Source organism: Columba livia, chromosome Z (assembly GCF_036013475.1).
Source record: "Columba livia isolate bColLiv1 breed racing homer chromosome Z, bColLiv1.pat.W.v2, whole genome shotgun sequence".
Taxonomy (NCBI): domain Eukaryota; kingdom Metazoa; phylum Chordata; class Aves; order Columbiformes; family Columbidae; genus Columba; species Columba livia.
In genome coordinates, this window is record NC_088642.1 from 65893851 (window position 1) to 65921806 (window position 27956).

At 48.7% G+C, this 27956-nt stretch overlaps 3 protein-coding genes across 8 annotated transcripts in view; 1 reads left to right on the plus strand and 2 right to left on the minus strand.

Annotated features, from left to right (window-relative positions):
- Positions 1-4: 4 nt before the first annotated feature.
- Positions 5-5189, minus strand: LOC135577307 (E3 ubiquitin-protein ligase Topors-like). The gene is made up of 2 exons (XM_065046198.1): positions 1575-5189; positions 5-1452 (listed from the first exon to the last, which is right to left on the minus strand). Exon 2 carries the CDS (start codon positions 1359-1361, stop codon positions 354-356), a length of 1008 nt encoding a protein of 335 aa, XP_064902270.1. The 5' UTR covers positions 1362-1452; positions 1575-5189; the 3' UTR covers positions 5-353.
- Positions 5190-5506: 317 nt separating this feature from the next.
- LOC135577308 (E3 ubiquitin-protein ligase Topors-like) lies at positions 5507-13422 on the minus strand. Its single transcript, XM_065046205.1, has 2 exons — positions 9077-13422; positions 5507-8954 (listed from the first exon to the last, which is right to left on the minus strand). Exon 2 carries the CDS (start codon positions 8861-8863, stop codon positions 7856-7858), a length of 1008 nt encoding a protein of 335 aa, XP_064902277.1. The 5' UTR covers positions 8864-8954; positions 9077-13422; the 3' UTR covers positions 5507-7855.
- Positions 13423-13497: 75 nt separating this feature from the next.
- The window catches only part of DENND4C (DENN domain containing 4C), a 74621-nt gene continuing 60162 nt past the window's right edge, over positions 13498-27956 (plus strand). For 4 of the 6 annotated variants that reach the window (XM_065046199.1, XM_065046202.1, XM_065046203.1 and 1 more), the window contains exon 1: positions 13498-13713. The gene's annotated coding sequence lies outside the window, so the exon portion shown is untranslated. Of the gene's footprint in view, positions 13714-16136; positions 16235-17819; positions 17946-27956 lie in introns of all 6 variants that reach the window. The other 2 variants (XM_065046200.1, XM_065046201.1) reach the window with 2 other exon arrangements.

The following is a 27956-nucleotide window of genomic DNA, read 5'->3' on the forward strand; positions in this document are numbered from 1 at the left end:
GGAAGGGAAGGGAAGGGAAGGGAAGGGAAGGGAAGGGAAGAGCCGAACCAGGCCGGGCCCCATGACAGTCAAAGCAGGGCTGTGCAAGACCAGAGGGAGAAGCCCCATGGTCCTCTGCTAAGGACAACAGGAGTAAACCCTGGACATGGTCCCAGCAAAAGAGGGAGAAGGCAGCTGGGCTGGGATAGCAATTGCACATATTGATAACACTGACACTTTTTCTGCGGTCTTCAGTTCTCTATTTTCTTTTATTGCCCTGCTAAGTAGAATTAGAGGGCCGGGAATCCTCGAGGGCCAGCGCACGCCCCAGCTGCTGGCCCAGCCCTGCTTTCAGCAGCGCCTGGGGCATTCCTCTAGCGCTGCCCGTGGGGCGGCCTCTTCTTGGCTGGAGTAGAAGCCTCGGATCTGCCGGCCCTCCTCTTCGGGGCTCGCCGTGGCTGCCCAGGGGAGCGTTCTCTGTCCCAGCTGGAAGCAGATGGATGTGCCGCAGCCTCCTCGGTCTCCTCCCGGGGCTCTTCTTGCTCCCCAGAGAGAGGACCAGCGCCAAGGGGCGGGCTGCTGGGATCCCCACTAAGGGCAGCCGTTGAGGTGCTGGGGACGTCACCCATGTTGGTTCCCTCAGGGCTCCTGGAAGGGGCCGGGCCAGGTGCGGGAGACCCTCCTCGCGATGCAGAGGGGCTGGGGGCAGCCACGGGGCTGCCCTCCTGCCCACCGGCAGCACGGCCGTCCTCCAGGCCCAGCAGGCGACGGGCCTCCCCGCTGCACCATTGCACAGCGACGTCAATAAGCCGGTGCACAAACGTCGCTGCGTGGTTTTCCAGGGTGGCCGCCAACAGCTGGACCAGTAGGTCTTCGTCCAGCCCGAAAAGGACCAAGAGGGATGCGAGGAGCTCCTCCACTAGGTCTGCCCGCGAACGCCGGCTCCCAAAGATCAGCCCCAGCTCCTGTTGCGCCCAGCTCAGCAGGGGCTGGAGGAGGGCTGGGTGGTCCCGGAAAAGGGATGCCCAGGTGCTGGGCCGGAGGCCACGCAGAGGAGCCCCCTGCACCAGTCCCACGGGCTGCGCTGCTTGTGCTGCTGCAGGGCCATGGCGGCTGTGGGCAGCTGGACGGCTGGGATCTCCTGCCTGGCGGCTGGCGACCGACGGCACCGCAGGTGTTGTGATGACGTGCTCCTCAAAGTCGTCATCCGCACGCACCGAGTGCACGATGGAGAGGATCCGCCTCTTGCAGAGGGGGCACTCGGGCTTGGTTTCAGCCCACTGCAAGATGCAGGGATAGCAGAACCGGTGGAGGCATGGTGTCACGTAGCTGGCCTCCTCCCAGCTGTCCTGGCAGACTGGACAGAAGTTGTCCATCTCCATGGCCGTGCTCTCCACGAGCTGCGGTGGGCTACAGGGAGCTGGGGATGTCGAGTTGCTCCCTCTCACGGCTGCTGCGGCAGTGGGCGTCACGCTAGAAAAGAGAGAGAGGTCACGGTCACTGGCTGGCCCCGGGAGGGCTGGAAGCAATGCCCAGGTCCCTCGAGAAGGAAACACTCCCAGCTCCCCAAGGCCGTGGGTCCCCACACAGCTCACCTCTGCTGCTGCGAGCGCGCCTCCTGCGTGCCCCGGCTGCCTGAACCTGGCAGGGTCGGGGAAAATCCTCTGGTGGCTCTGGGCTTGGGCACTGAAAGCTGCAACAAACAACTCTCTGAGCACAGCACCAGCACCGAAGGCCTCGCTCAACGCTCCGAACCTCGCGAAGTCGCTCAGCTGGAGTGCGGGCACCAACTGGCTGGGTGAGGCTTAGCACCCAGATACCAGCAGTGAGGGATGCATGGTCACAATCCGGCGCTCCAAGATGTCACAGTCCATTGCTCGGGGACGTCACAATGGGCTACCCTCACCCATGAAGCTCGGCCTGGCAGCACTGCAGCTGCAGCACATGCATGTGGCATTTCCGCAACGCCCACTCCGTCCCCCGTCTCTTCGCTGGTGCTCAGCATCGGTGTTTCATGCCAGTCACCAAGGCCTTGGCTGTGTCTTCACTGGGCCCCATCAGGTCGTTCTGCCATGGCAGAAATCTCCAGGCACCTATGGCAAGAGGGTTTGTTGGGTTACACTTTGTGCCTCCCTTGGAGGCTACAGGACAGAGTCCCACAGGCTCTCCCCACGCTCCAGCACTGCTGCCCAGCCCTCTGGGCTCCTCTGCTTTCTCCCACGCTGGGTCACAGGCAGCACTTGTCTCGCTGTCACAGCTTTCTCCTGTCTTTCTCCCCCGGCCAGAGGGCACAAGGGTGATCCCCCTCTGCTCAGCAGCCCTCAGGCCTCATCCAGGCACTACATCCCATTGGGAGTCCTGGAGAGGAGGGAAGTCGACGAAGCAGAGGGGCTCAGAGGGGCTCAGGGGACGCAAGGAGGGTCTGTGGGGCTGGTCCGCCATGGAGCAGAGAAGGCCTTGGGGCACCCACCTCAGGGCACAGCCTGGTGCCCGTGGAAAAGGCATCAAGGGGATGGGGACAGGCTCTTCCCAGCACTGCCTGGTGAGAGAGTGAGAGAGGGTGCCAACTCTGGGAATAGGACAGAGAATCAAAACCAAAATCCCTGTGAGGATGATTAAGCACCGGAGTGAGTGGCCCAGAGAAAAGCTGGGCCACTTGAGGCTGGAAGTCTTCAGGACCTGAGTGGCCAGAATCCAGGGCACAACACTCACAAGCTCTTGCAGAGATGCTCGCTGAAGACCTGGAAGAGAAAGCATTGCCAGTGGGAAATAAAGGTTTCCAAAGGTGAAACAGCTTCCGTAAGCTCCAATGTCAGAAGAGGAGCTTCTGGATTTTTTTTGTCCAGCAGCTTTCACTTGCATTAATTTAGAAAAGATAAAGAGAAGAGGGAAGGGGAGGTGAATGGGAAGGGATCATGCTCCATTTGGAAGGGACCTAAAACAACCATCTAGTTTGACTGCCTGACCAGTCCAGGGCTCACCAAAAGTCAAAGGCTGCTATTAGGGACAATGAGTGCAATGGAGTGGTCCCTGATGCCATGTCCATAACCAGTATGACTGTGGAGGCATCTAAAGGATTAAGGAATGAACTCTTCTAGCAGTTATGAAGAAATTAACAAGTGCTCAGTCAGGAATCTGTGAGGGCAAGGTATTTTTATTCCCAAGGACTCAAATTAAGCTTATCACAGACTCAGTGTGCACAAATCTTCCCCAATGAAAGTCAGAGGCACACTAAGTCGACAACTCATTTCCTACAGTGAGGCTAAAGAATCAGGCCTTCCTGGAGCTGTAGGTTTGGCAACTGGTGACAAATGTCTTGACAAAAAGTCCAGACAGTTCTTGAAAACCAGCAGAACCTACCTTGAACAGGGTTCTTTTGTGGTACTCAGATAGAAATTAAACAGAATGATTTGCTGCAACATAAAATCAGTGATTTGCAGGTTTTCAGCATCAGTCTAAAGCTGCCTGGAAAATGCATGCTATGGAGTATTTTTGAAGAAAACAACCCTTGACGCTTAGATTATCTGCTCTTCTTGAAAGAACACAAGGGCAGGACACATCAAGAAACTCATGATATTCCAGAAGAAAATGAGGGGAGAGAGGAGAAGGGAGAGGGGAGAGAGATGCAGAAGGAGAGGAGGGAAGCGGGAAGGGAAGGGAAGGGAAGGGAAGGGAAGGGAAGGGAAGGGAAGGGAAGGGAAGGGAAGGGAAGGGAAGGGAAGGGAAGGGAAGGGAAGGGAAGGGAAGGGAAGGGAAGGGAAGGGAAGGGAAGGGAAGGGAAGGGAAGGGAAGGGAAGGGAAGAGCCGAACCAGGCCGGGCCCCATGACAGTCAAAGCAGGGCTGTGCAAGACCAGAGGGAGAAGCCCCATGGTCCTCTGCTAAGGACAACAGGAGTAAACCCTGGACATGGTCCCAGCAAAAGAGGGAGAAGGCAGCTGGGCTGGGATAGCAATTGCACATATTGATAACACTGACACTTTTTCTGCGGTCTTCAGTTCTCTATTTTCTTTTATTGCCCTGCTAAGTAGAATTAGAGGGCCGGGAATCCTCGAGGGCCAGCGCACGCCCCAGCTGCTGGCCCAGCCCTGCTTTCAGCAGCGCCTGGGGCATTCCTCTAGCGCTGCCCGTGGGGCGGCCTCTTCTTGGCTGGAGTAGAAGCCTCGGATCTGCCGGCCCTCCTCTTCGGGGCTCGCCGTGGCTGCCCAGGGGAGCGTTCTCTGTCCCAGCTGGAAGCAGATGGATGTGCCGCAGCCTCCTCGGTCTCCTCCCGGGGCTCTTCTTGCTCCCCAGAGAGAGGACCAGCGCCAAGGGGCGGGCTGCTGGGATCCCCACTAAGGGCAGCCGTTGAGGTGCTGGGGACGTCACCCATGTTGGTTCCCTCAGGGCTCCTGGAAGGGGCCGGGCCAGGTGCGGGAGACCCTCCTCGCGATGCAGAGGGGCTGGGGGCAGCCACGGGGCTGCCCTCCCGCCCACCGGCAGCACGGCCGTCCTCCAGGCCCAGCAGGCGACGGGCCTCCCCGCTGCACCATTGCACAGCGACGTCAATAAGCCGGTGCACAAACGTCGCTGCGTGGTTTTCCAGGGTGGCCGCCAACAGCTGGACCAGTAGGTCTTCGTCCAGCCCGAAAAGGACCAAGAGGGATGCGAGGAGCTCCTCCACTAGGTCTGCCCGCGAACGCCGGCTCCCAAAGATCAGCCCCAGCTCCTGTTGCGCCCAGCTCAGCAGGGGCTGGAGGAGGGCTGGGTGGTCCCGGAAAAGGGATGCCCAGGTGCTGGGCCGGAGGCCACGCAGAGGAGCCCCCTGCACCAGTCCCACAGGCTGCGCTGCTTGTGCTGCTGCAGGGCCATGGCGGCTGTGGGCAGCTGGACGGCTGGGATCTCCTGCCTGGCGGCTGGCGACCGACGGCACCGCAGGTGTTGTGATGACGTGCTCCTCAAAGTCGTCATCCGCACGCACCGAGTGCACGATGGAGAGGATCCGCCTCTTGCAGAGGGGGCACTCGGGCTTGGTTTCAGCCCACTGCAAGATGCAGGGATAGCAGAACCGGTGGAGGCATGGTGTCACGTAGCTGGCCTCCTCCCAGCTGTCCTGGCAGACTGGACAGAAGTTGTCCATCTCCATGGCCGTGCTCTCCACGAGCTGCGGTGGGCTACAGGGAGCTGGGGATGTCGAGTTGCTCCCTCTCACGGCTGCTGCGGCAGTGGGCGTCACGCTAGAAAAGAGAGAGAGGTCACGGTCACTGGCTGGCCCCGGGAGGGCTGGAAGCAATGCCCAGGTCCCTCGAGAAGGAAACACTCCCAGCTCCCCAGGGCCGTGGGTCCCCACACAGCTCACCTCTGCTGCTGCGAGCGCGCCTCCTGTGTGCCCCGGCTGCCTGAACCTGGCAGGGTCGGGGAAAATCCTCTGGTGGCTCTGGGCTTGGGCACTGAAAGCTGCAACAAACAACTCTCTGAGCACAGCACCAGCACCGAAGGCCTCGCTCAACGCTCCGAACTTCGCGAAGTCGCTCAGCTGGAGTGCGGGCACCAACTGGCTGGGTGAGGCTCAGCACCCAGATACCAGCAGTGAGGGATGCATGGTCACAATCCGGCGCTCCAAGATGTCACAGTCCATTGCTCGGGGACGTCACAATGGGCTACCCTCACCCATGAAGCTCGGCCTGGCAGCACTGCAGCTGCAGCACATGCATGTGGCATTTCCGCAACGCCCACTCCGTCCCCCGTCTCTTCGCTGGTGCTCAGCATCGGTGTTTCATGCCAGTCACCAAGGCCTTGGCTGTGTCTTCACTGGGCCCCATCAAGTCGTTCTGCCATGGCAGAAATCTCCAGGCACCTATGGCAAGAGGGTTTGTTGGGTTACACTTTGTGCCTCCCTTGGAGGCTACAGGACAGAGTCCCACAGGCTCTCCCCACGCTCCAGCACTGCTGCCCAGCCCTCTGGGCTCCTCTGCTTTCTCCCACGCTGGGTCACAGGCAGCACTTGTCTCGCTGTCACAGCTTTCTCCTGTCTTTCTCCCCCGGCCAGAGGGCACAAGGGTGATCCCCCTCTGCTCAGCAGCCCTCAGGCCTCATCCAGGCACTACATCCCATTGGGAGTCCTGGAGAGGAGGGAAGTCGACGAAGCAGAGGGGCTCAGAGGGGCTCAGGGGACGCAAGGAGGGTCTGTGGGGCTGGTCCGCCATGGAGCAGAGAAGGCCTTGGGGCACCCACCTCAGGGCACAGCCTGGTGCCCGTGGAAAAGGCATCAAGGGGATGGGGACAGGCTCTTCCCAGCACTGCCTGGTGAGAGAGTGAGAGAGGGTGCCAACTCTGGGAATAGGACAGAGAATCAAAACCAAAATCCCTGTGAGGATGATTAAGCACCGGAGTGAGTGGCCCAGAGAAAAGCTGGGCCACTTGAGGCTGGAAGTCTTCGGGACCTGAGTGGCCAGAATCCAGGGCACAACACTCACAAGCTCTTGCAGAGATGCTCGCTGAAGACCTGGAAGAGAAAGCATTGCCAGTGGGAAATAAAGGTTTCCAAAGGTGAAACAGCTTCCGTAAGCTCCAATGTCAGAAGAGGAGCTTCTGGATTTTTTTTGTCCAGCAGCTTTCACTTGCATTAATTTAGAAAAGATAAAGAGAAGAGGGAAGGGGAGGTGAATGGGAAGGGATCCAGCTCCATTTGGAAGGGACCTAAAACAACCATCTAGTTTGACTGCCTGACCAGTCCAGGGCTCACCAAAAGTCAAAGGCTGCTATTAGGGACAATGAGTGCAATGGAGTGGTCCCTGATGCCATGTCCATAACCAGTATGACTGTGGAGGCATCTAAAGGATTAAGGAATGAACTCTTCTAGCAGTTATGAAGAAATTAACAAGTGCTCAGTCAGGAATCTGTGAGGGCAAGGTATTTTTATTCCCAAGGACTCAAATTAAGCTTATCACAGACTCAGTGTGCACAAATCCTCCCCAATGAAAGTCAGAGGCACACTAAGTCGACAACTCATTTCCTACAGTGAGGCTAAAGAATCAGGCCTTCCTGAAGCTGTAGGTTTGGCAACTGGTGACAAATGTCTTGACAAAAAGTCCAGACAGTTCTTGAAAACCAGCAGAACCTACCTTGAACAGGGTTCTTTTGTGGTACTCAGATAGAAATTAAACAGAATGATTTGCTGCAACATAAAATCAGTGATTTGCAGGTTTTCAGCATCAGTCTAAAGCTGCCTGGAAAATGCATGCTATGGAGTATTTTTGAAGAAAACAACCCTTGACGCTTAGATTATCTGCTCTTCTTGAAAGAACACAAGGGCAGGACACATCAAGAAACTCATGATATTCCAGAAGAAAATGAGGGGAGAGAGGAGAAGGGAGAGGGGAGAGAGATGCAGAAGGAGAGGAGGGAAGCGGGAAGGGAAGGGAAGGGAAGGGAAGGGAAGGGAAGGGAAGGGAAGGGAAGGGAAGGGAAGGGAAGGGAAGGGAAGGGAAGGGAAGGGAAGGGAAGGGAAGGGAAGGGAAGGGAAGGGAAGGGAAGGGAAGGGAAGGGAAGGGAAGGGAAGGGAAGGGAAGGGAAGGGAAGGGAAGGGCTGAACCAGGCCGGGCCCCATGACAGTCAAAGCAGGGCTGTGCAAGACCAGAGGGAGAAGCCCCATGGTCCTCTGCTAAGGACAACAGGAGTAAACCCTGGACATGGTCCCAGCAAAAGAGGGAGAAGGCAGCTGGGCTGGGATAGCAATTGCACATATTAATAACACTGACACTTTTTCTGCGGTCTTCAGTTCTCTATTTTCTTTTATTGCCCTGCTAAGTAGAATTAGAGGGCCGGGAATCCTCGAGGGCCAGCGCACGCCCCAGCTGCTGGCCCAGCCCTGCTTTCAGCAGCGCCTGGGGCATTCCTCTAGCGCTGCCCGTGGGGCGGCCTCTTCTTGGCTGGAGTAGAAGCCTCGGATCTGCCGGCCCTCCTCTTCGGGGCTCGCCGTGGCTGCCCAGGGGAGCGTTCTCTGTCCCAGCTGGAAGCAGATGGATGTGCCGCAGCCTCCTCGGTCTCCTCCCGGGGCTCTTCTTGCTCCCCAGAGAGAGGACCAGCGCCAAGGGGCGGGCTGCTGGGATCCCCACTAAGGGCAGCCGTTGAGGTGCTGGGGACGTCACCCATGTTGGTTCCCTCAGGGCTCCTGGAAGGGGCCGGGCCAGGTGCGGGAGACCCTCCTCGCGATGCAGAGGGGCTGGGGGCAGCCACGGGGCTGCCCTCCCGCCCACCGGCAGCACGGCCGTCCTCCAGGCCCAGCAGGCGACGGGCCTCCCCGCTGCACCATTGCACAGCGACGTCAATAAGCCGGTGCACAAACGTCGCTGCGTGGTTTTCCAGGGTGGCCGCCAACAGCTGGACCAGTAGGTCTTCGTCCAGCCCGAAAAGGACCAAGAGGGATGCGAGGAGCTCCTCCACTAGGTCTGCCCGCGAACGCCGGCTCCCAAAGATCAGCCCCAGCTCCTGTTGCGCCCAGCTCAGCAGGGGCTGGAGGAGGGCTGGGTGGTCCCGGAAAAGGGATGCCCAGGTGCTGGGCCGGAGGCCACGCAGAGGAGCCCCCTGCACCAGTCCCACGGGCTGCGCTGCTTGTGCTGCTGCAGGGCCATGGCGGCTGTGGGCAGCTGGACGGCTGGGATCTCCTGCCTGGCGGCTGGCGACCGACGGCACCGCAGGTGTTGTGATGACGTGCTCCTCAAAGTCGTCATCCGCACGCACCGAGTGCACGATGGAGAGGATCCGCCTCTTGCAGAGGGGGCACTCGGGCTTGGTTTCAGCCCACTGCAAGATGCAGGGATAGCAGAACCGGTGGAGGCATGGTGTCACGTAGCTGGCCTCCTCCCAGCTGTCCTGGCAGACTGGACAGAAGTTGTCCATCTCCATGGCCGTGCTCTCCACGAGCTGCGGTGGGCTACAGGGAGCTGGGGATCTCGAGTTGCTCCCTCTCACGGCTGCTGCGGCAGTGGGCGTCACGCTAGAAAAGAGAGAGAGGTCACGGTCACTGGCTGGCCCCGGGAGGGCTGGAAGCAATGCCCAGGTCCCTCGAGAAGGAAACACTCCCAGCTCCCCAAGGCCGTGGGTCCCCACACAGCTCACCTCTGCTGCTGCGAGCGCGCCTCCTGCGTGCCCCGGCTGCCTGAACCTGGCAGGGTCGGGGAAAATCCTCTGGTGGCTCTGGGCTTGGGCACTGAAAGCTGCAACAAACAACTCTCTGAGCACAGCACCAGCACCGAAGGCCTCGCTCAACGCTCCGAACCTCGCGAAGTCGCTCAGCTGGAGTGCGGGCACCAACTGGCTGGGTGAGGCTCAGCACCCAGATACCAGCAGTGAGGGATGCATGGTCACAATCCGGCGCTCCAAGATGTCACAGTCCATTGCTCGGGGACGTCACAATGGGCTACCCTCACCCATGAAGCTCGGCCTGGCAGCACTGCAGCTGCAGCACATGCATGTGGCATTTCCGCAACGCCCACTCCGTCCCCCGTCTCTTCGCTGGTGCTCAGCATCGGTGTTTCATGCCAGTCACCAAGGCCTTGGCTGTGTCTTCACTGGGCCCCATCAGGTCGTTCTGCCATGGCAGAAATCTCCAGGCACCTATGGCAAGAGGGTTTGTTGGGTTACACTTTGTGCCTCCCTTGGAGGCTACAGGACAGAGTCCCACAGGCTCTCCCCACGCTCCAGCACTGCTGCCCAGCCCTCTGGGCTCCTCTGCTTTCTCCCACGCTGGGTCACAGGCAGCACTTGTCCCGCTGTCACAGCTTTCTCCTGTCTTTCTCCCCCGGCCAGAGGGCACAAGGGTGATCCCCCTCTGCTCAGCAGCCCTCAGGCCTCATCCAGGCACTACATCCCATTGGGAGTCCTGGAGAGGAGGGAAGTCGACGAAGCAGAGGGGCTCAGAGGGGCTCAGGGGACGCAAGGAGGGTCTGTGGGGCTGGTCCGCCGTGGAGCAGAGAAGGCCTTGGGGCACCCACCTCAGGGCACAGCCTGGTGCCCGTGGAAAAGGCATCAAGGGGATGGGGACAGTCTCTTCCCAGCACTGCCTGGTGAGAGAGTGAGAGAGGGTGCCAACTCTGGGAATAGGACAGAGAATCAAAACCAAAATCCCTGTGAGGATGATTAAGCACCGGAGTGAGTGGCCCAGAGAAAAGCTGGGCCACTTGAGGCTGGAAGTCTTCAGGACCTGAGTGGCCAGAATCCAGGGCACAACACTCACAAGCTCTTGCAGAGATGCTCGCTGAAGACCTGGAAGAGAAAGCATTGCCAGTGGGAAATAAAGGTTTCCAAAGGTGAAACAGCTTCCGTAAGCTCCAATGTCAGAAGAGGAGCTTCTGGATTTTTTTTGTCCAGCAGCTTTCACTTGCATTAATTTAGAAAAGATAAAGAGAAGAGGGAAGGGGAGGTGAATGGGAAGGGATCATGCTCCATTTGGAAGGGACCTAAAACAACCATCTAGTTTGACTGCCTGACCAGTCCAGGGCTCACCAAAAGTCAAAGGCTGCTATTAGGGACAATGAGTGCAATGGAGTGGTCCCTGATGCCATGTCCATAACCAGTATGACTGTGGAGGCATCTAAAGGATTAAGGAATGAACTCTTCTAGCAGTTATGAAGAAATTAACAAGTGCTCAGTCAGGAATCTGTGAGGGCAAGGTATTTTTATTCCCAAGGACTCAAATTAAGCTTATCACAGACTCAGTGTGCACAAATCTTCCCCAATGAAAGTCAGAGGCACACTAAGTCGACAACTCATTTCCTACAGTGAGGCTAAAGAATCAGGCCTTCCTGGAGCTGTAGGTTTGGCAACTGGTGACAAATGTCTTGACAAAAAGTCCAGACAGTTCTTGAAAACCAGCAGAACCTACCTTGAACAGGGTTCTTTTGTGGTACTCAGATAGAAATTAAACAGAATGATTTGCTGCAACATAAAATCAGTGATTTGCAGGTTTTCAGCATCAGTCTAAAGCTGCCTGGAAAATGCATGCTATGGAGTATTTTTGAAGAAAACAACCCTTGACGCTTAGATTATCTGCTCTTCTTGAAAGAACACAAGGGCAGGACACATCAAGAAACTCATGATATTCCAGAAGAAAATGAGGGGAGAGAGGAGAAGGGAGAGGGGAGAGAGATGCAGAAGGAGAGGAGGGAAGCGGGAAGGGAAGGGAAGGGAAGGGAAGGGAAGGGAAGGGAAGGGAAGGGAAGGAAAAAGGGAAGGGAAGGGAAGGGAAGGGAAGAGCCGAACCAGGCCGGGCCCCATGACAGTCAAAGCAGGGCTGTGCAAGACCAGAGGGAGAAGCCCCATGGTCCTCTGCTAAGGACAACAGGAGTAAACCCTGGACATGGTCCCAGCAAAAGAGGGAGAAGGCAGCTGGGCTGGGATAGCAATTGCACATATTAATAACACTGACACTTTTTCTGCGGTCTTCAGTTCTCTATTTTCTTTTATTGCCCTGCTAAGTAGAATTAGAGGGCCGGGAATCCTCGAGGGCCAGCGCACGCCCCAGCTGCTGGCCCAGCCCTGCTTTCAGCAGCGCCTGGGGCATTCCTCTAGCGCTGCCCGTGGGGCGGCCTCTTCTTGGCTGGAGTAGAAGCCTCGGATCTGCCGGCCCTCCTCTTCGGGGCTCGCCGTGGCTGCCCAGGGGAGCGTTCTCTGTCCCAGCTGGAAGCAGATGGATGTGCCGCGGCCTCCTGTCCAAATGCCCCTTGAACACTGGCAGGCTTGAAGCATCAACCACCTCTCTAGGAAGCCTGTTGCAGTGTTTGAGCGCCCTCTCAGTAAACAAATCTTTCCTAATGTCCAGTCTAAACCTCCCCTGGAGCAGCTTTGTACAACTCCTGTGCATCCTGTTGCTAGTTCCTAGGGAGAAGAGAGTAGCACCTTCCTCTCTACGTCTTCAGGAACCTGCAGAGATTAGTGAGGTTGCCCCTTCTTTTCTCAAAACAAGACAAGCCCAAAGTCCCCAGCTGTTCCTCACAGGACACATTCTCCGGCCCTTCCACCAGCTTTGTGGGCCTCCTCAATGTGCATTCAAGGCCCTTCCCATCCTTCTCAAACTGTGGGGCCCAGAACTGCGCACAGCACTCGAGGCGTGTCCACACCAATCCTAAACAGAGCGGGATAACCCCCTCTTTTGGCTGGCTGGTTGTGCTGTGTTTGATGCACCCCAGGATGGGGTTTGCACTCCTGGCTGCCCGCACACACACGGATGACTCACAACCAGCTTAATGCCAACCAGCACCCCCAGGTGCCTTTCTGCAGAGCTGCTCTCCAGCAACTCCTCTCCAAGTCTATACTTGCGCATGGTGTTCCTCCATCCCAGCTGTTAAAATCCAGCATTCGTTCTTCTTATATTCCATACCATTAAGAATTGCTCAGTGTTGCAATCTATCTAGATCCCTATGCAAGGCCTCTTGTCCCTTAACAGGGTCAGTAGCACCTCCCAGTTCTATATAATCAGTAAATTTACTAATGGTGCAGTCAAATTTTGCCTTAGGTCATTGATAAAAATTTGGAACATAACTGGTCCTGGAACTGAGCCCAGAGGAACAGCGCTGGTCACTGGTCACCTGCCAGATGTTGCCCCATTAGCTACAGTCCTTCCAGCCCTACCATTCTGCCACTTCCTCAACCACTACACTTTGCATCTGCTCATTCCACAGCTGGACAGAAGGATGCTGTGAGGTACAGCATCAAAAACCTTTCTAAAACCCAGAAAACCCGTATCTACTGCCTTCCTTTCACCCACAAAACGAGTAATCTTATTGTAGAAGGATACTGGATTACTTAGACAGTGCTTCTTTCCCTTTGTGAACCCATGTTGGCTGTACCTGATTATTGCATTGTCCTTGAAATGCCCTTTCATAGCACTCCATAGGATCTTTTCCATAATTTTTCCAGGTAATGAGGTTAGACTTACAGCTCTATTTTCCTGGGTCTTCCCTCATGCCCTTCTGGTAAGTTCGAAGAACACTGGCTAGCCTCCATCCAGCAGGGACCTCCCCAGACCCCAAGACCTTCAGCAGGTCATTGAGAGGGGTCCTGCTGAAACATCCCTACCTCCTCCAGTACTTTGTGATGAATCACGTCAGGTCCCATGAAGTTACAGACATTCAGTGGACACAACCGCTCTCTTAAAACTGCAGTGAAATGCTCTCCTGGCCTCCCCAGCACCCAGGCACATTGCTCTGAACCTGTGTATACCACTACAGCTTCCCACCTTATAGGAAATGTGATGAGCATTACCAGGGTAATGAGAATCAGCTACGAATCAAGCAGCCGCGTCTGGGCAGGCGGCTGAAGCAAACTGCCGAGGTCCCTTTCTGACATACTTTTTACCGGCACAAGCCAAGCCTCCGCAGACGCCGCTGCCGGGCCTCAGGCCAGCGCCGGCCGGGGACTGCGCTGCACATGCTGCCCCCGCTCACCCCGCGGCCCCCGCCCCCGCCCCGCCCTCCCGCTGCCGGCGCCGCCGCTCGCGGGCGCCCCCTGCCCGCAGCAGCGGCTGCTCTGCCCCGCCGCCGCCTCCTTTCGGGGCGGGCCCTACACCCGCCTGTGGGCGTTTGCGGGGGAGAAAGTAACATGGTGGCCGCTTCCTCCCCAAACAGGAGCGGCGGCGGGTCCGGCGGCTCCTGAGGCGGCGGCGGGCGCGCGGAGAAGCTCCGGGTCGCGAGCGCCGCAGCTATTGGGGCGGAGGAGGGGTGCCCGGTGGCGGCTGTCGGCGGGCGATCCGGCGGCAGGTGAGCAGCCGCGGGAGGGAGGCGGCCTGACAGGCGGGGAGTGGGCGCTGGACCCGGCGCCTCGTCCGCCTTCCTCTGCCCCCTACCCGGGGCGCGGCAGAAGCCGGCACCCCGTCGGGGAGAACCCTCTCCTCCCCGGCCCCGTCCCTCTCCTCTTCCGGAGGAAACTTTCCTCCTCGCCGGCGAGGGAAGGAGGTTCGGGTGTTCCCCTGGCGCCGACTCCGTCCCTGGGAAGGGCTCCCGTGTCTCCTTTTTCCTTCCGCGTTGGGGTTGGCCCTTACTCAGCACTGCGCGGGGCCGGGAGGGCGGAGGCACATTCTGTGCTTTTAAATTTTTAATTATTGCCATGATTATTGTTAAACCTCCTGCTCCCGCCCGCCGCGGTGGCTCCTTGGGAGCGTCGTGCCGTGCGGGCGGCGCTCAGCCTGCGCAGCCGGGGGGGGGTGCGCGCAGGTGGCTGGCGCCGCAGGTGAGTCCCCGGGCAGCTCCCTCCCTTTATTTCTCCATTTTTCTCTCCCTTTTCCATGCTCCGGCTCCTCCCCCAGGCGCCGGCGTCAGCGGATTTAACCCTTTCGGGGAAGGGAGGCAGGTCCTGGGCAGTGCCGGGCGGCAGCCAGGCCCCGGGCGCTCGGCTCTGCAGCGGAGCGCTGGCGCTGCTGCGCTGTCAGGGCTCGCCCGTGTCCGCGCCCAAATGGAGACCGTGAGCAGCCGTGTCATGGCTGTCACAGCGATGTCTGCATAGAAGGGGTCGTCCCTCCCCCGCCCTGCCCGCAACCCAGTGATAAAGGCATCGTTACTAATACTCATGCTATGTTTTGGAAGCTGATCATATCCTGTAAGATGTTATAAAACTTACAGTTTAGTTCTGCATATTAAAAAAACCCCAACAAGCTGGAGCTATAACTTTTAATCAGCCTGTGCTATCATCTGGGGATATCTGATGTGTCTTTGCTGCATGACCAGATAATCTGTGTAGCAACAGGATCTGGTGATATGCTAGGTCCTTCGTATTTCAAATAAGGAAAAAATACTTACAGAAGCTGTCAGAAGCTTTAAATGTCGTGTAAACTGACTAACTGTGTTGTTAATGCCAAACATCATCTTCCAAAGTATCTGAACACAACGTATATTTGATGCTGCAAGCTCGGAAAGGATGCAAATACCAAACAAAGTTATGTTAAATCTAAATTAAATGCTTGTTCTATTCGTTCTGTGCCAGTCTTTTAATGTATTTTTTTCTTTTGCCATTAAGACGAAGCATGTTGCAAACATGGACTGTTGTGCTGATTTCAAACTTAATGCCTGTGGCTAAACTTTTAGATCTGCAAGAGAAGCTTAACTTGTAAACAAACAGCACGTTTGATCTTCTTTTTTTCTGTAAGCTATGTTAGTGTGATTTCTGGTGGCTTCTCTAGTATTTTCTTGGCTTGTTATGATTGTCCTTAACCAAGCTAAATTTGAGCCTGTACATGGACCTGTTAGTAAAAAGAAAATTGTTTGCTTTTAGTTACATTTGTTGGCTTGTGTGGGCTAAACACAAAGTTACTAATAGTTTTTGCACCACTTTTTTCAAGGTAGCAGCTTAGAAGCTAAGGGAGTAAACATTCTCTGTGCTCTTGGGGAAAATAATAATGATAGAATGCAAATTACTTCATACCTGTTTGGAAAATGGGGAAAAAAAAAAAAAAAGAAAAAAACCCACAAAGTTTGAGAATGTGAATATGAAGTGCTAATGCATTGTCCTGAGTGGGGCAATGAAGGAGTTTGGCAGAAATCAGAAACGTAAATATTGGCTTGCCTACATGACTTCTGACTTCTATGTTAAAATGGTCGCTAGCACACACAGACACATATTACTGCTATAATTTCAAAATTTGTTATTTTTGTTTTTTAAATTATCTCATAAATTAAGATGGGCATTTTCTTCAGTACTTATGGATAAGTAATCTTGATATACTTTAAGGACAAAAAAGTCCAGAGTTCACCTTGATGCATGTGTCTGGGTTTGTTTAAAAATAAAATAGGAAAAAAATCTGGGTAAAATGAAGTAGGAAAAGTATATTGCCCAAGTCGGAAGAGGAAGGTAAGGTCATCTTTTGACTGTCATGCAAGATCAGATGTCTTACGTGTTAAGCTTTCGGATAAATTTCAATGGCAGTCATAGGCATAGAGTGGTATGCGTAAAGACTAGCATGTTTTATGGTCTTCTTACTGGTTTCATGCAGCAGTGTCTGCTTGACTGACTTAGCCTTCTGACTGAAATAACAATAAAAAGCACCTGTAAATTCTAAATCCAGCTTCTTTTTGTTTAAAGGTAGCTTGCACTGTAGAAATCTATGTAGTAGGGCTTTTGTTTCTCCTGTGCTTGCTACTTATCCCAAGGCATGGATTACTCACCTTCAGCATGCTGCTTTCTTGTACAGAATTCAAGATCCCGAAGATCTTGGTGTAGGCGACCTCCGAAATAGTTTGTGGGGATCATAGTCATACTTATGAAATTGCCTTCCCTGTGACTTGCCAGGTAGTTGTCCATTATTGCTTATTCAAATCTGTAAAATGAGAATCAGTCTGCTGCACTGCACATAACGAGACCTGTTTTCCTCCTGTAGTGCTTCAGACTGTAAACTGAAGTCTCTGGATTTTTTTATCTCCTTCTGAGCTTCTGCCTTTTCTACAAAAATTGCGTCTTTCTCAAAATTGTTGTCATCAGTTATGCAGAAACATGGTGCTGCTTCTTTCCTATTGGATAAAAATGTAGTATTGTTGGAAATACTCCATGCCCGTGATGATAATGATAATGTTTTCCTTCTGCAGATTTGTGAAGATAAAGGCTCACAACTCTGACCTCTGTGCAAATGGTTGTTAGAATCGAAGTGAGTTAGTCCAAGACCATTTCTGGACTACAGCTTAGGTTCTGGTGGAGTGTGACTATTTCATGTTCAGTTATTCTTGTGACTGCATCTGTCACAAAATGTGCACGTACAGACATACTTGTTCTGAAGTTTCAGCAATACAGTTACACTGTGCAATGCATTCCAGCTGGAATTGAGCAGAAAGTTTTGTCTTGGTTAATATCTCACTCTAGTCATTTGTTTCTGCCTACAGGCTCTTCAAGGGCATAAATGTGGTCATGATGTTTACAGTTTGCTTTGGCAGACAGAAAACTTGAAAACAGTTTTCACAATAGCGAAGGTTGTAATGATGTTCTCTGTTTATGCATGTGACTCTTTGTTTTCACTTATTTTTTTAAAGAGCAGCAAACTCAAGATTGTTGATACAGAGAACAGTAAGAATGTACCCATGATGTCTTGTCTAAAGGTTGGCTTGCATATCATTAAACATTCAATTTGCTTTGTTTCAGTTAAATACAAAGATCTACTTTTGCCTTATTCTGCTTTCATCTTCACATTTTGTGGCACTTCAGTTCCTTTCCTCTCAAAGGCGTCTTTAAGGAGACTTGATGCTTTTCAAGCATCAACCAAGAGCCTGTGTTTTTCTGTCTACAAGATGTTAAAAATAGTGTAAATCAGTGATTGACTTGCAAATTAAGTTGTTCTGGCAGCAAAAGCTGAGTTTACAATTACAAGTCTCTGAAGTAGTAGAAGCTTTCTTCCTCTTGAAAGTGTTTTCCAGTTGTGAACAAATTGCAGCTCTACTACAAAACTTGCCCATTTTTCACCAGAGAGGCAAAGAACTCCATGTTTTTGCTTTCTCTCCAAACCTACACGTTTCAGTGATAGCTTTTGCTTTTATAATTAATTACAGCTTTTGATCAATAATGCTTGAACTGAGGTCTTGCCACTGATGTATTCTTCGATGCTCCTCTTCCCCTTTGCAAGTCTTTCACGTTGAGGCATTGTGTGACTGGTGAAAGCAAGACTGTTTTTCAAACCTTTTTTTTTTTCCTCCTTTCTTTTCCCTGTTGGGCAACCCAGTGCTGCTATTCCTGGTGTCACATAACATGGCTCCAGCCTTCTTTGTTATTCTCTGGGGAAGAAAATACACTCTTACCCAGATAAGAAACCTGACATAGATAGTAGTCTTGGGAGTAAGATATCCTCCAGCCATGCCTGTATAATGTGTAAACTGTATCTTTCTGCTTTAAGAAGGGACAAAAGTGTGGTTGAAGTTGGGAGGAAGAGACCAGTTATCTAGGAGCAGCATATGAAGAAAAGGAAGTTCAAGCACTTGGTTAATGTTTCAGGAATAGCAAGAAATTGAGACATCTACAGGTATGTGGTTAAGCCCTGAAACTTCTACAGGATATCCATCTTGGTCTAATATAAAGCTGTAGAAAGGAAAAAGATGGTAAAATGCCAAGTCACAGCAACAGGTTATTCAGTCAGTTACTCTAATCGTTGAATGGGACTATTGCAAAATCTGAAAACCAGTGTGGCCAGTTCTCAACAGCTGATCGGCCAGCTGTCCTGGGAAGTAGCAGCAGCAGCTCACCAAGGCTAGGAAGCAATTTGTACCTATGCCTTCATTGTTTTCTTGACACTTGGGTTCCCCCAGTAACATTTGAAGTAATGAATGACTGTAATGGGAATATAAACTACTGGGTATCTAAGTGTAAGTGGCAGAAGAAAAACTTTGAAGGTAATATAACATTAAGTACACTGAGGGATTTTTGGTTTGTTTTTCTTGAAAGAAAGGCAATGTTTTTTGCAGGTTTCCTTAAATAATAAAAAATAAGTTGTGTGTTTGCCAAAGGAAACACCTTCAAGGATATGGATAGTATACATGTGGTTAGTTAATGAATGGGAGAAGTATGCCTCTTATTGGACACATCCAGGTTTGTTTTCAGCTCTGAATATTAAAGAATAAGCAGGACATAGAAAAGTTCTTAACTGCATAAACATGTCACTGTTTTCTCAAAGTTGTGATGAAGCCAGAAAGTATACATGTCTCTTGTACAATGTTTACTTGACTTGAAGTGAATCATCAGTGAAAGACTTAGATTTCTTCTGATCTTAAATTCTTGCATAATGTTGAGGATGCAACCTTACTTAGCTCTCTCTTTTTTTCTTTTTCTTCTCTCTTACAGTTAGGCTTTAAGTAGCAATTCTCCCTCTGTTTTATGCTTTGTTACATGGGTAAAATATAAGTGTATCACTGAAGATTTCCAGTACTTATAAACTATGTAGGGAAGCTTGAAGTTGTACTGGGGTAAGAAAATCATAAACAGAACAGACTTTGCAAATGAAAAACGGTTTTTGCTGGTCGTGGTGTACTTACATAGTGGCTTATACCAGAACACCTGTAAGTCTCTGAAGAGCAGATTTCTTTTGTGCACTCCTGGCTATGTTGGTACAGTTCTAAGAATAAACCCAACGTATATTATGCATAATAAAAGAAGGAGAATGTTCAGGATTGGGTGAACCAAGTAGAAAGTTTACTTTTGAAAAAAAAAAGGCATGGTGTGTGACCCATGCTTTCATAATGTTGAACTCTGCTGTATATACTTTGTTACATTTCTGCTTTCAACTGTTTTTGTAGGCATGTTCTTGTAAGACAATTACTTGTGAAAGCCTGAAGTTCCTTTGGGTTATGATGACTCATTCACCACGAATGTAATGACTAATGTGACATTTCAGTTTATTTTAAAGAAAACAGAACAAATCCTGCACAAATATGTTTATAGCTTTTCTTCTTTCTTTTGTGAGATTCAGATGTACAGTATATGCGCTGTTAATCTCTAAACCTCCTTCTTAGTCTCTTAGATCTGACTGATTTTGCTAGGGAAAAAAGAATCTTATTAAATATGTCGCTCCTCTAATTCTGAACTGTTTTCCTAGCTATATTAATAGCCAGATGATGCAGAAATCCGAGAAGGGAAACTGATTTGAGCCTCCAGTGCCTAGTTGTCTCTTGTACGTTTTTAAAAATCTCATCCTTAACTGATATGCTTGCTGAATTGAACATCTGAGTTGAAATACTTTACATTTGATTTCCAGGTTGGTAAGTGCAAAATTGTCATATATCGCTCCATTTGTAGCCCTACATTTTTTTTTTTGCTTGTATGAAGTATTGATGCTGGCCTAGCACTGTTAAAAAATGACAGAGGAAGAAGGAAAAAAAAAAGGTATAAAGCATTAAAACTGTGTTATAGATTGCTGTGTGATGCCCTTTCTTTAGGGAGCAGAGACTGAAATGCTGGCAGCCCACCTCAAGTAAATCCTCTGACTACGTAATTATTGCCCCACCTGCCTCTTGCCAGAGCCAGTAATACCTTAAAGTGTAAATGGAGTTGTGTCAGTGGAGGAGAATAAGGGTACTACACTACCATGTACTTGGGAGCAGGTCGTGAAGGCTGGCATACTTTCTTTTTCCTTTTTTCAGAGGGACAAATTGTGAATTCCACTCCACCCTGTACAGAGAAATTAATTTGGGGGTCTCAAACGTTTTGTGCATGCCACAGCAACTGAGCACTGGGCAGAGTGATAGGACTGTGCTGTTGTGTAAGTTGAACAAATCTTGGGAAAGGATGTCTGTTGGAATTGTTAAACAATTTGGAAAAAGCTGTGGTCAGTCCTCTAAGTAAATTGAATTAGTCCATTCCTAGATGCTTGAACTGGAAATAGGCGTGCTAACAATTGTGAATTGTGTCCACAATAGTCATAACCTGCTTTAGGAAACAAGATTTTTCATTTCTAATGTATTGCTAGATCAATAAACACATTGGAAGATTAGAACATTAAGAACATTATGTATTTTAAAAATACATTAAACCACACATTAAGAGTATTTTAAATAGGAAGATGAGTGCATGTGTTAAATTATGACAGAAATGGATGTTGCAAATAATAAAGGGTAATAACAAAAACATGGAGGACACAACAAAATAAAACAGTAAATTGATGTTGCTTTTTGCATTACTTTCACTTTGTACAAGAGGGAATATGACTTAATACTTAAATTTGCTTTCAGAATTTTACCATAGGTAAGTTTTAGGCTCTCTGAAGGGATATTTCTGCAGATTTTTAGGCAAGTATGTTGGAAGCTGCTAGTAATGTTGACTGAAATTTTTAAAAAGGTGACTAGGTAACCTTTTCTTCCCTCTGCTTGTGTTGTAGCTAAGCAGGTATGGTCTTAGCGATGATCTGACTTAGGGAGTTCTTTTACTGGTTAAAATCCGTATAGTTCATCCTAGAAAATCACGTTTCCTGTAAGTGTTTTGTCTGAGATCCACCCGTGTATCAAGTAATACAGTACAGATATTTTGAGTGTTAGATGATAACATTATGAGAAGGACTGAAATATGCGTAATGTCAGACTTCACATTTACTTGCCATCTGGTGAGTGATAAGGCTTCATGACAGAGAAACTCGGGCTTGCTGCCCTTTAACAGCTCTTTTTATTGTTTGAGGAAAATATTTGTTGATACATTTGTCTTTGTAAGTAGTACCTTTCTGATATGTTACTTTTCATGATTATTTCAAAGTTCATATAATACACAACATCATCTTAATATTCTAATGGTCTCACATTTGACATACATCCAGAAGACAGAAATATGGGCTTTAATGGATTCAGATACTTGGTTCTTCTGGATATATATATTCAGGAATATAACTGAGCACAGCGAGAAGCAAGGGTTGACAAACAAGGGCTTTTAAGGCATAGAAACATAAGTTTCTTTATGCATCTTGCAGAATTCAAGGGAACAAAAGATTTATTGGTTTTGTGATGAGTTTCTGTGTAAAAATCAGATATTCTGGTTGTCTCAGGAGTGACTGAAAGTTTTAACAGAAGAAAACCAAGAAAATACAAGTCACATTTTCCACAGAATAACAAAATGTTCTTGTCTGTGGATAAAAATTAACTTTGTCATTACAAATGTAAGCAATATTTTAATGTTTATTTTGGAGCAAGAGTTGTAGTGATAATGAAGAATTTTAATCACTTTACATCGTAGGCTTTCACAGATACACCGTTCAGTTGATGACTTTTATTTTTTGAACGCTTTTCCTTTTCTGTACTTTTAATGTTGAGATAGCTTTACTATTCTTTAGTTGGCTTTGATCCACTTTGTTCTGGCTTTTGGAGTTGTGACTGGACTGGAATGTGGTTGCATGGGTCCTCTTGTAAATGTTGTTTAACATAAGTTAGAAGAGACATGGGAGGCAATTGTAGACAGTTACTGCACTTTCTTAGATTGCTGTGGTCCATTTCTCTATCAACCTTTATATAGAAATTGGAAGGGTAGCTTAGATACTGATCAAAGAACTTGTCTTTAGAAGGTTTTTCTAAAGCATTTGACAACAGAGAAGACATTTATGGAAGTTGAGGGCGTAAGTTTTCAGGAACCATATTCCTGCCTAAGCTTTTTACACGTGATTTAAGCTTGTGGAAACTTCATTGTGAGGCAACTTGTGAAGCGGGTGATGTAGCGGGGTTACTCAGAGGCCCACCCTGCGCTGTTTCCGCAGTTGCCACAAATGTGCTAATGCAAACCCTCATTGCAAAAATGTGCTGCAGATCACAACTGTGATGTGCCTGGTGCAGCATAAAGAGCAAACAATTCCTCCTGTAAGATTCTCACTTCTGCAGCATAAGACCAAAGGCATGAATATTCTAACTGCTGTCAAACGTGTGGTTTGGGCTTTAAAAGCCACCTTGGCAAAAGAGAGTTTCTTAATGAGAAGCTGGCAAGAGGATTAAAAGGCAGACTTCTGAAGTGTTAATAAGCCCCTGCCAAGCTTGAAAAGCAGCTGAGAAAGAATGAAAATGCTGACATGAAACTGCGTGATTTGGAGTTGGTGTCATAGGCCAGCCAGAAATGGGAGTCATCCTCATGATGGCCAGGAAAGGTGTTCAGCATGGTGGGGATGGGCTGGATGGAGGCCCTGAGAGTGTCGATGGAGCCACCTGCGTTTGATGTGATAAAGTTGTCTGTAGGGAGACCTATAGAGAGAATGAGGTCTTCCTGTGGCGTGTGTGTGTGGTTTTGTTTGGTGGTTTTTTGTTTGGTTGGGGTTTTTCTTTGTTGTTGTTGTTTTTGTGTGTCTCTGTGTTTTATCATTATTTTCCCAAAAGACAAAAATGAGGAAAAGCATATTCCTCAAATCCAGCGAATGGGTTTCCACTCTGGATTTCTGGAGCCCTTAGGAGACTACTTCAAGCAGCATGTGGCTGATTGTATTGTAGGCAGCTAACAAAAATGAAAACAAAGTATGATTCTGTGATCTGGCAAATCTCTGTCACTGGAGATTCTGGCAAAGTAATTTCAATGCTAATACTTACCTATTTCAATACTTACCAGAGAGTGCAACAAGAAAGAGAATGTATCATACCCCTAGAGCTTATTTCCAGTAACCTCAGGTAAATTTGAAACAATGTGTTTTCTTCTCTCATTTGACCTCTCAAAACCAAAACCTCCAGCCTCACCCCAATCAAAAAAGGGTACCAAAAAAACCCTTGAAAAGCAATCTAGGAGACTTGGGCTCCTGGAAGGCGTGTAACCACCGGACTATTGTCTCCTGACTTTTTCTTCACTGTTTTATTTTTGTTTCAGGCTACTATATTTGGCTTCGTTCCAACAGTTTCCAATTACAGAAAGAGTTCTCTAACAAAGAATGTTTCCAGGGCTGCAGATGTTTCAGTCATTACATAATACTGAGCATGGCTAACCTTTAATGCTTGCAACTGGGGCAGTAAGTGCATTTTATAAAGTACTTCCCTTGCTCTGAGAACTATTGTTATTTATTTTTTTTCTCTTGGACTATTTTCTTTCCAGCCTCTGGAGTAGTTTCCATCTTCTGATATATGAAAGAACAGTTTGGCTACAACATTGGTGAAACAAGATTAAACTGGTTTATTAAATGAGTGTAGCTGGACTGCTTGCTGATTATCATTCCTCTCTTCTCGCATCTTTTCCATTTCTGTTTTCTGTCCTTGGCAATATAACTTAATTTACTGGTACCAAACTTGCCTTCATTGATTCCAGCTGCTTCGCCTCTAGACTGTGTAGGTCACTTCAGAATTTGGTTTTTGGCTTCACATGTCTGTAACCACTCCAATTTTCATACCATTGGACAACTTGAAATTACTGTACAATAGGAAGATTTGAACTGCTGAATATGATAGAGATAGTCTGGACATGTTGTGGTGGGGTTATTTTGGTTTTGGTTTTGTCTCTCCCGCTTTTCTTTTTTTTTCTTCACTTAGGATTTTCCTGAGGGCTGTTTTCATACTCCTGAGCATCTTGGATCATCATTAACATAATGATATTTTCAGTCATTGGTAGTCCATAAGTAGCTGTTCAAATTGCTAACACAGAACTTTGCTTCTGAAAGTTTTGTTAGGTTTGATATGAGCATTTATATCATAACATACTTGCTCCACTGTTTTGAAGCAATGGTAACTGGTTTTGCTGACAAACAGAAAAAAAACAGACTAAAAGCACAGTTCTGCTTCCTAAGACAGCATCCTAAATTGCTAGCAGTTCACTTTTGTCTCTTTTCTGAGTAATTCCATTTATTAAATATAAAGCTGCAAAATTGTGACTAGTTTCCTCCCTTCCTCTGATATTTTTTGCTCCAGCGATCAAAGAAATTGCATGCAGGACAGGAAAACACAGAAAATGCAAAGGAAATTCAGGATAATGGAGAACAATAATATATTTTGTGTAAGGGAAGATTATCATAAAATGTCCTCCATTTGTTTCTGAAACAGGTCTGGAAAACTGTAAGACTTATCACAGAATCACAGAATGTTAGTGATTGGAAGGGAACTCAAAAGATCGTCTAGTCCAATCCCCCTGCTGGAGCAGGAACACCTAGATGAGGTTACACAGGAAGGCGTCCAGGTGGGTTTTGAATGTCTCCAGAGAAGGAGACTCCACAGCCCCCCTGGGCAGCCTGTTCCAGTGTCTGTCACCCTCAATGAGAAGAAGTTTTTTCTCAAATTTAAGTGGAACCTCTTGTGTTCCAGTTTGATCCCATTACCCCTTTTCCTATCATTGGTTGTCACTGAGAAGAGCCTGGCTCCATCCTCGTGACACTCACCCTTTATATATCTGTAAATATTAATGAGGTCACCCCTCAGTCTCCTCTTCTCCAAGCTAAAGAGACCCAGCTCCCTCAGCCTTTCCTTATAAGGGAGGTGCTCCACTCCCTTAATCATCTTGGTTGCCCTGCACTGGACCCTCTCCAGCAGTTCCCTGTCCTGGAACTGAGGGGCCCGGAACTGGACACTGCACTCCCTCAATTTAGCTATAAGGATGCTGTGTGAGACTGTGTCAAATGCCTTACTCAAGTCAAGGTAGACCACGTCCACGTCCACTGCTCTGCCATCATTCATCCATCTTGTTATGTCCTCATAAAAGTCAATGAGGCTGGTCAAGCATGACTTCCCTTTGGTGAAGCCATGTTGACTGCCCCTAATAACCCTCTTATCCCTGATATGCCTTGAGATGGCACCGAGGATAAGTCGTTCCATCAGTTTCCCAGGGATGGAGGTGAGGCTGACCAGTCTGTAGTTACCCAGGTCCTCCTTCTTGCCCTTTTTGAAGACTAGAGTAACATTTGCTTTCCTCCAGTCCTCAGACACCTCTCCCATTTCCCAAGACTTGGCAAAGATGATGGAGAGTGGTCCAGCAATGACCTCAGCCAGCTCCCTCAGCAGCCGCGGTTGCATCCCCTCTGGACCCATGAATTTATGGATGTCCAGGTTGGCTAACTGCTCCCTAACCCAGTCCTCATCAACCAAGGAGAACTCTTCCATTGTCCTGCATTCCTCTGGGGCCTCAGGGGTACAGGGCTCCTCAGGACAGCCTCCAGCAGAATACACAAATACAAAGAAGGCATTCAGTAACTCTGCCTTCTCTGTATCTTCTGTCACCAGGGCACCCACCTCGTTCATCAGTGTGCCTACATTGCCTTTGGTGTCAGTAACAAAATTGATGCTTATGTGGCGATTAGACAATTACTGGTATGTGATTATCACTTATGATACTGGATTTGGAGAAGGCAGTTCAGTTCAGTTCCTCACCACCCTATTTCTTTATATGAAGCACACTGTTGCATGAATTCAAAGCCCTCTGTGAAACCGAAAAGGAAAATTGTGTTGGAAGAATACTGACACCTGTTTCCCATTATATGAATGATGCATTTGTTAGTGGCTCTCATGAAAATGTCAGGAACAAATCCCCAAAGAGAGATACCAAATATCTGTCTTGGTCAAGTTTTAAGGAATTATGAATGTCTTTAGCCATTGTAGAAGTTAAAAGCATGAAAAAGATCTTTTAATTTCCCACCTGTGGTGTTTTAGCCTTTGGTCTTTGGGTATGCCTGCTAATTTGATGTTAATTTTTTTATATTTAATCAGCTTATACAGCTTATTTTACAGCATTAACTGTGGGGCTGTCTTTGACATTTCAGGAGCTTAAAGTAGAAGTGATTTTGTTCTCAAACATTCACAGTTCACAGAACTATGATGCTCTGAGAACTTGGGGTTTTTTGTACAGGGGGTTGGGGGAGAGGCAGCTGTTTCATCAGATTGTTTCTAGGCTTGATGACTTTGCTTCCATAGGAATTTCTTTCCTGAGCTGATTTGATGTGTTATTTCTGCTCCTGTCCTACAGTAGTGCCCTGATCTAGTTGAGAGGCTTTAGAAAACTTTCCCATCAAGCTGATTACATTCATTTTTTGCCCGATTTTTGTGTTCAGAAGCTGTCAGGAAATAGTCTGGTGCACAAACAGCTAGTACAGAGTTGACACTTTTTTCTTTGATTATGTCCAAATTTGCAACAATTTAGCTATCTGACACACAAAAAAATCCGGTTTAGAATGTTTGCAGTACCAGACCCTGATACAAATTGTTTTCTGGATGAAGCCAAATTAACTGATAAAAGCCATCCTAGAGGAATACTTCATTAAATGTAATTGGCAAGCCTTTTGATTGTCACAATGTTAGAGACCTCTGCAAGGTAATCATCTTGCAGCTTGTAACCTATTTCAGTTGTGCAACCATTACATTCTCAGGTGTTTACCTGAAAACGGCTACAGAGGAATGGTCCTGTATTTGCATATGTGCATGTTCAGACTCAGTCATGGGTGACATCCAACCATTCTTGTTCCACAGCTGGTTGTGTTAAGACAGGTAGAAGGTGGGCATTGCATGTCCGTGAAGCCATTTTTGCAACTCTGGCTTTTTTTATACTCGTGTGATTTAGTCAAGTGGCTGTACCTTATTTTGTTTCATAATTTATGACAAAGTTACATCCGTTCCGAAAAATCAAGTCTTTAATTGCACATTTAGGAATTCTTTTTCTCTTGTTACAGACTGTGGCTAATAATCTGTGGACGGCCTTTTTTTTTTTTCATTTTAATCCTGTTCAGTGGTAATGGTATTCTTGAAGCGATGTTGCTTTACCTTGTCTCTTGTTGTGGTGTGTATAGATATATATGTGTGTATATGTTTATGGTATATTCTTACACACCATAAAATGTGCTTTGTAGAACTCATACATAGACATGTCCATGTAATTTCCCTGTGTGTTGCTGATGACATCTTAAGTGTTTGATAACCGCCTTGGTTGCTTTGAACTCATTTAATGTTGAATAGTCTAATTTGTAATGTTCCATTCTACAGTAATTTTAAATAATCTGTGATGCATATGCAAGGTCTGATTTCTGCTGTCCCACATACATCAGAAAGAAATATGTAAACTGGAGCTGTGCACTTTCCTGAGTAGAAATGGACTTGCTTGAAAGTGACTGTGGTATGGACGAGGATACTGATGTGAGCAACAATAATGAAGATAGATGGTGCTGGAATTGACAAGTAACTGGAGTGCAAGCTCTCTGGGAACACTGTGTGTATACCCTAGTTTGTTCTGGTTTTTGAATGGTAATACTGGTGACTGCTGACATTTAAGCTTGTGAGGGTGTATATGTGTGCTAGAATCATATCTGTATTTTGTGTTTAAAAAAACAGTCTAAATTTTCAACTGCCAAGTGCAGTCCGTGATTGCGTTGCTCATTGCTTTTCAAAGTGACTTCAAGTGTTGGCTTCCATGTCTTGAAACCCAGTTAAACAAAGATGAGATTTGAGGCAATTAGAACAAAAGCAATAATTCTGATTTATTGAATACAGCTAACACTGAGGACCACCTTCACTGTGTTCTTTCTGTTGCTATGAAATACAACTAGGAAATAGTTAAAAAAAATAACAAAAACAAAACAAACGCAAACAAAACCAAACCAAAACAAAGCAAAACAAACCTGAAGAAAGCACTG

Excerpts from the sequence above, each read along its gene's own strand:
- LOC135577307 (XM_065046198.1), bottom strand. The coding sequence starts at position 1,361 with ATGGAGATGGACAACTTCTGTCCAGTCTGCCAGGACAGCTGGGAGGAG.
- LOC135577308 (XM_065046205.1), bottom strand. The coding sequence starts at position 8,863 with ATGGAGATGGACAACTTCTGTCCAGTCTGCCAGGACAGCTGGGAGGAG.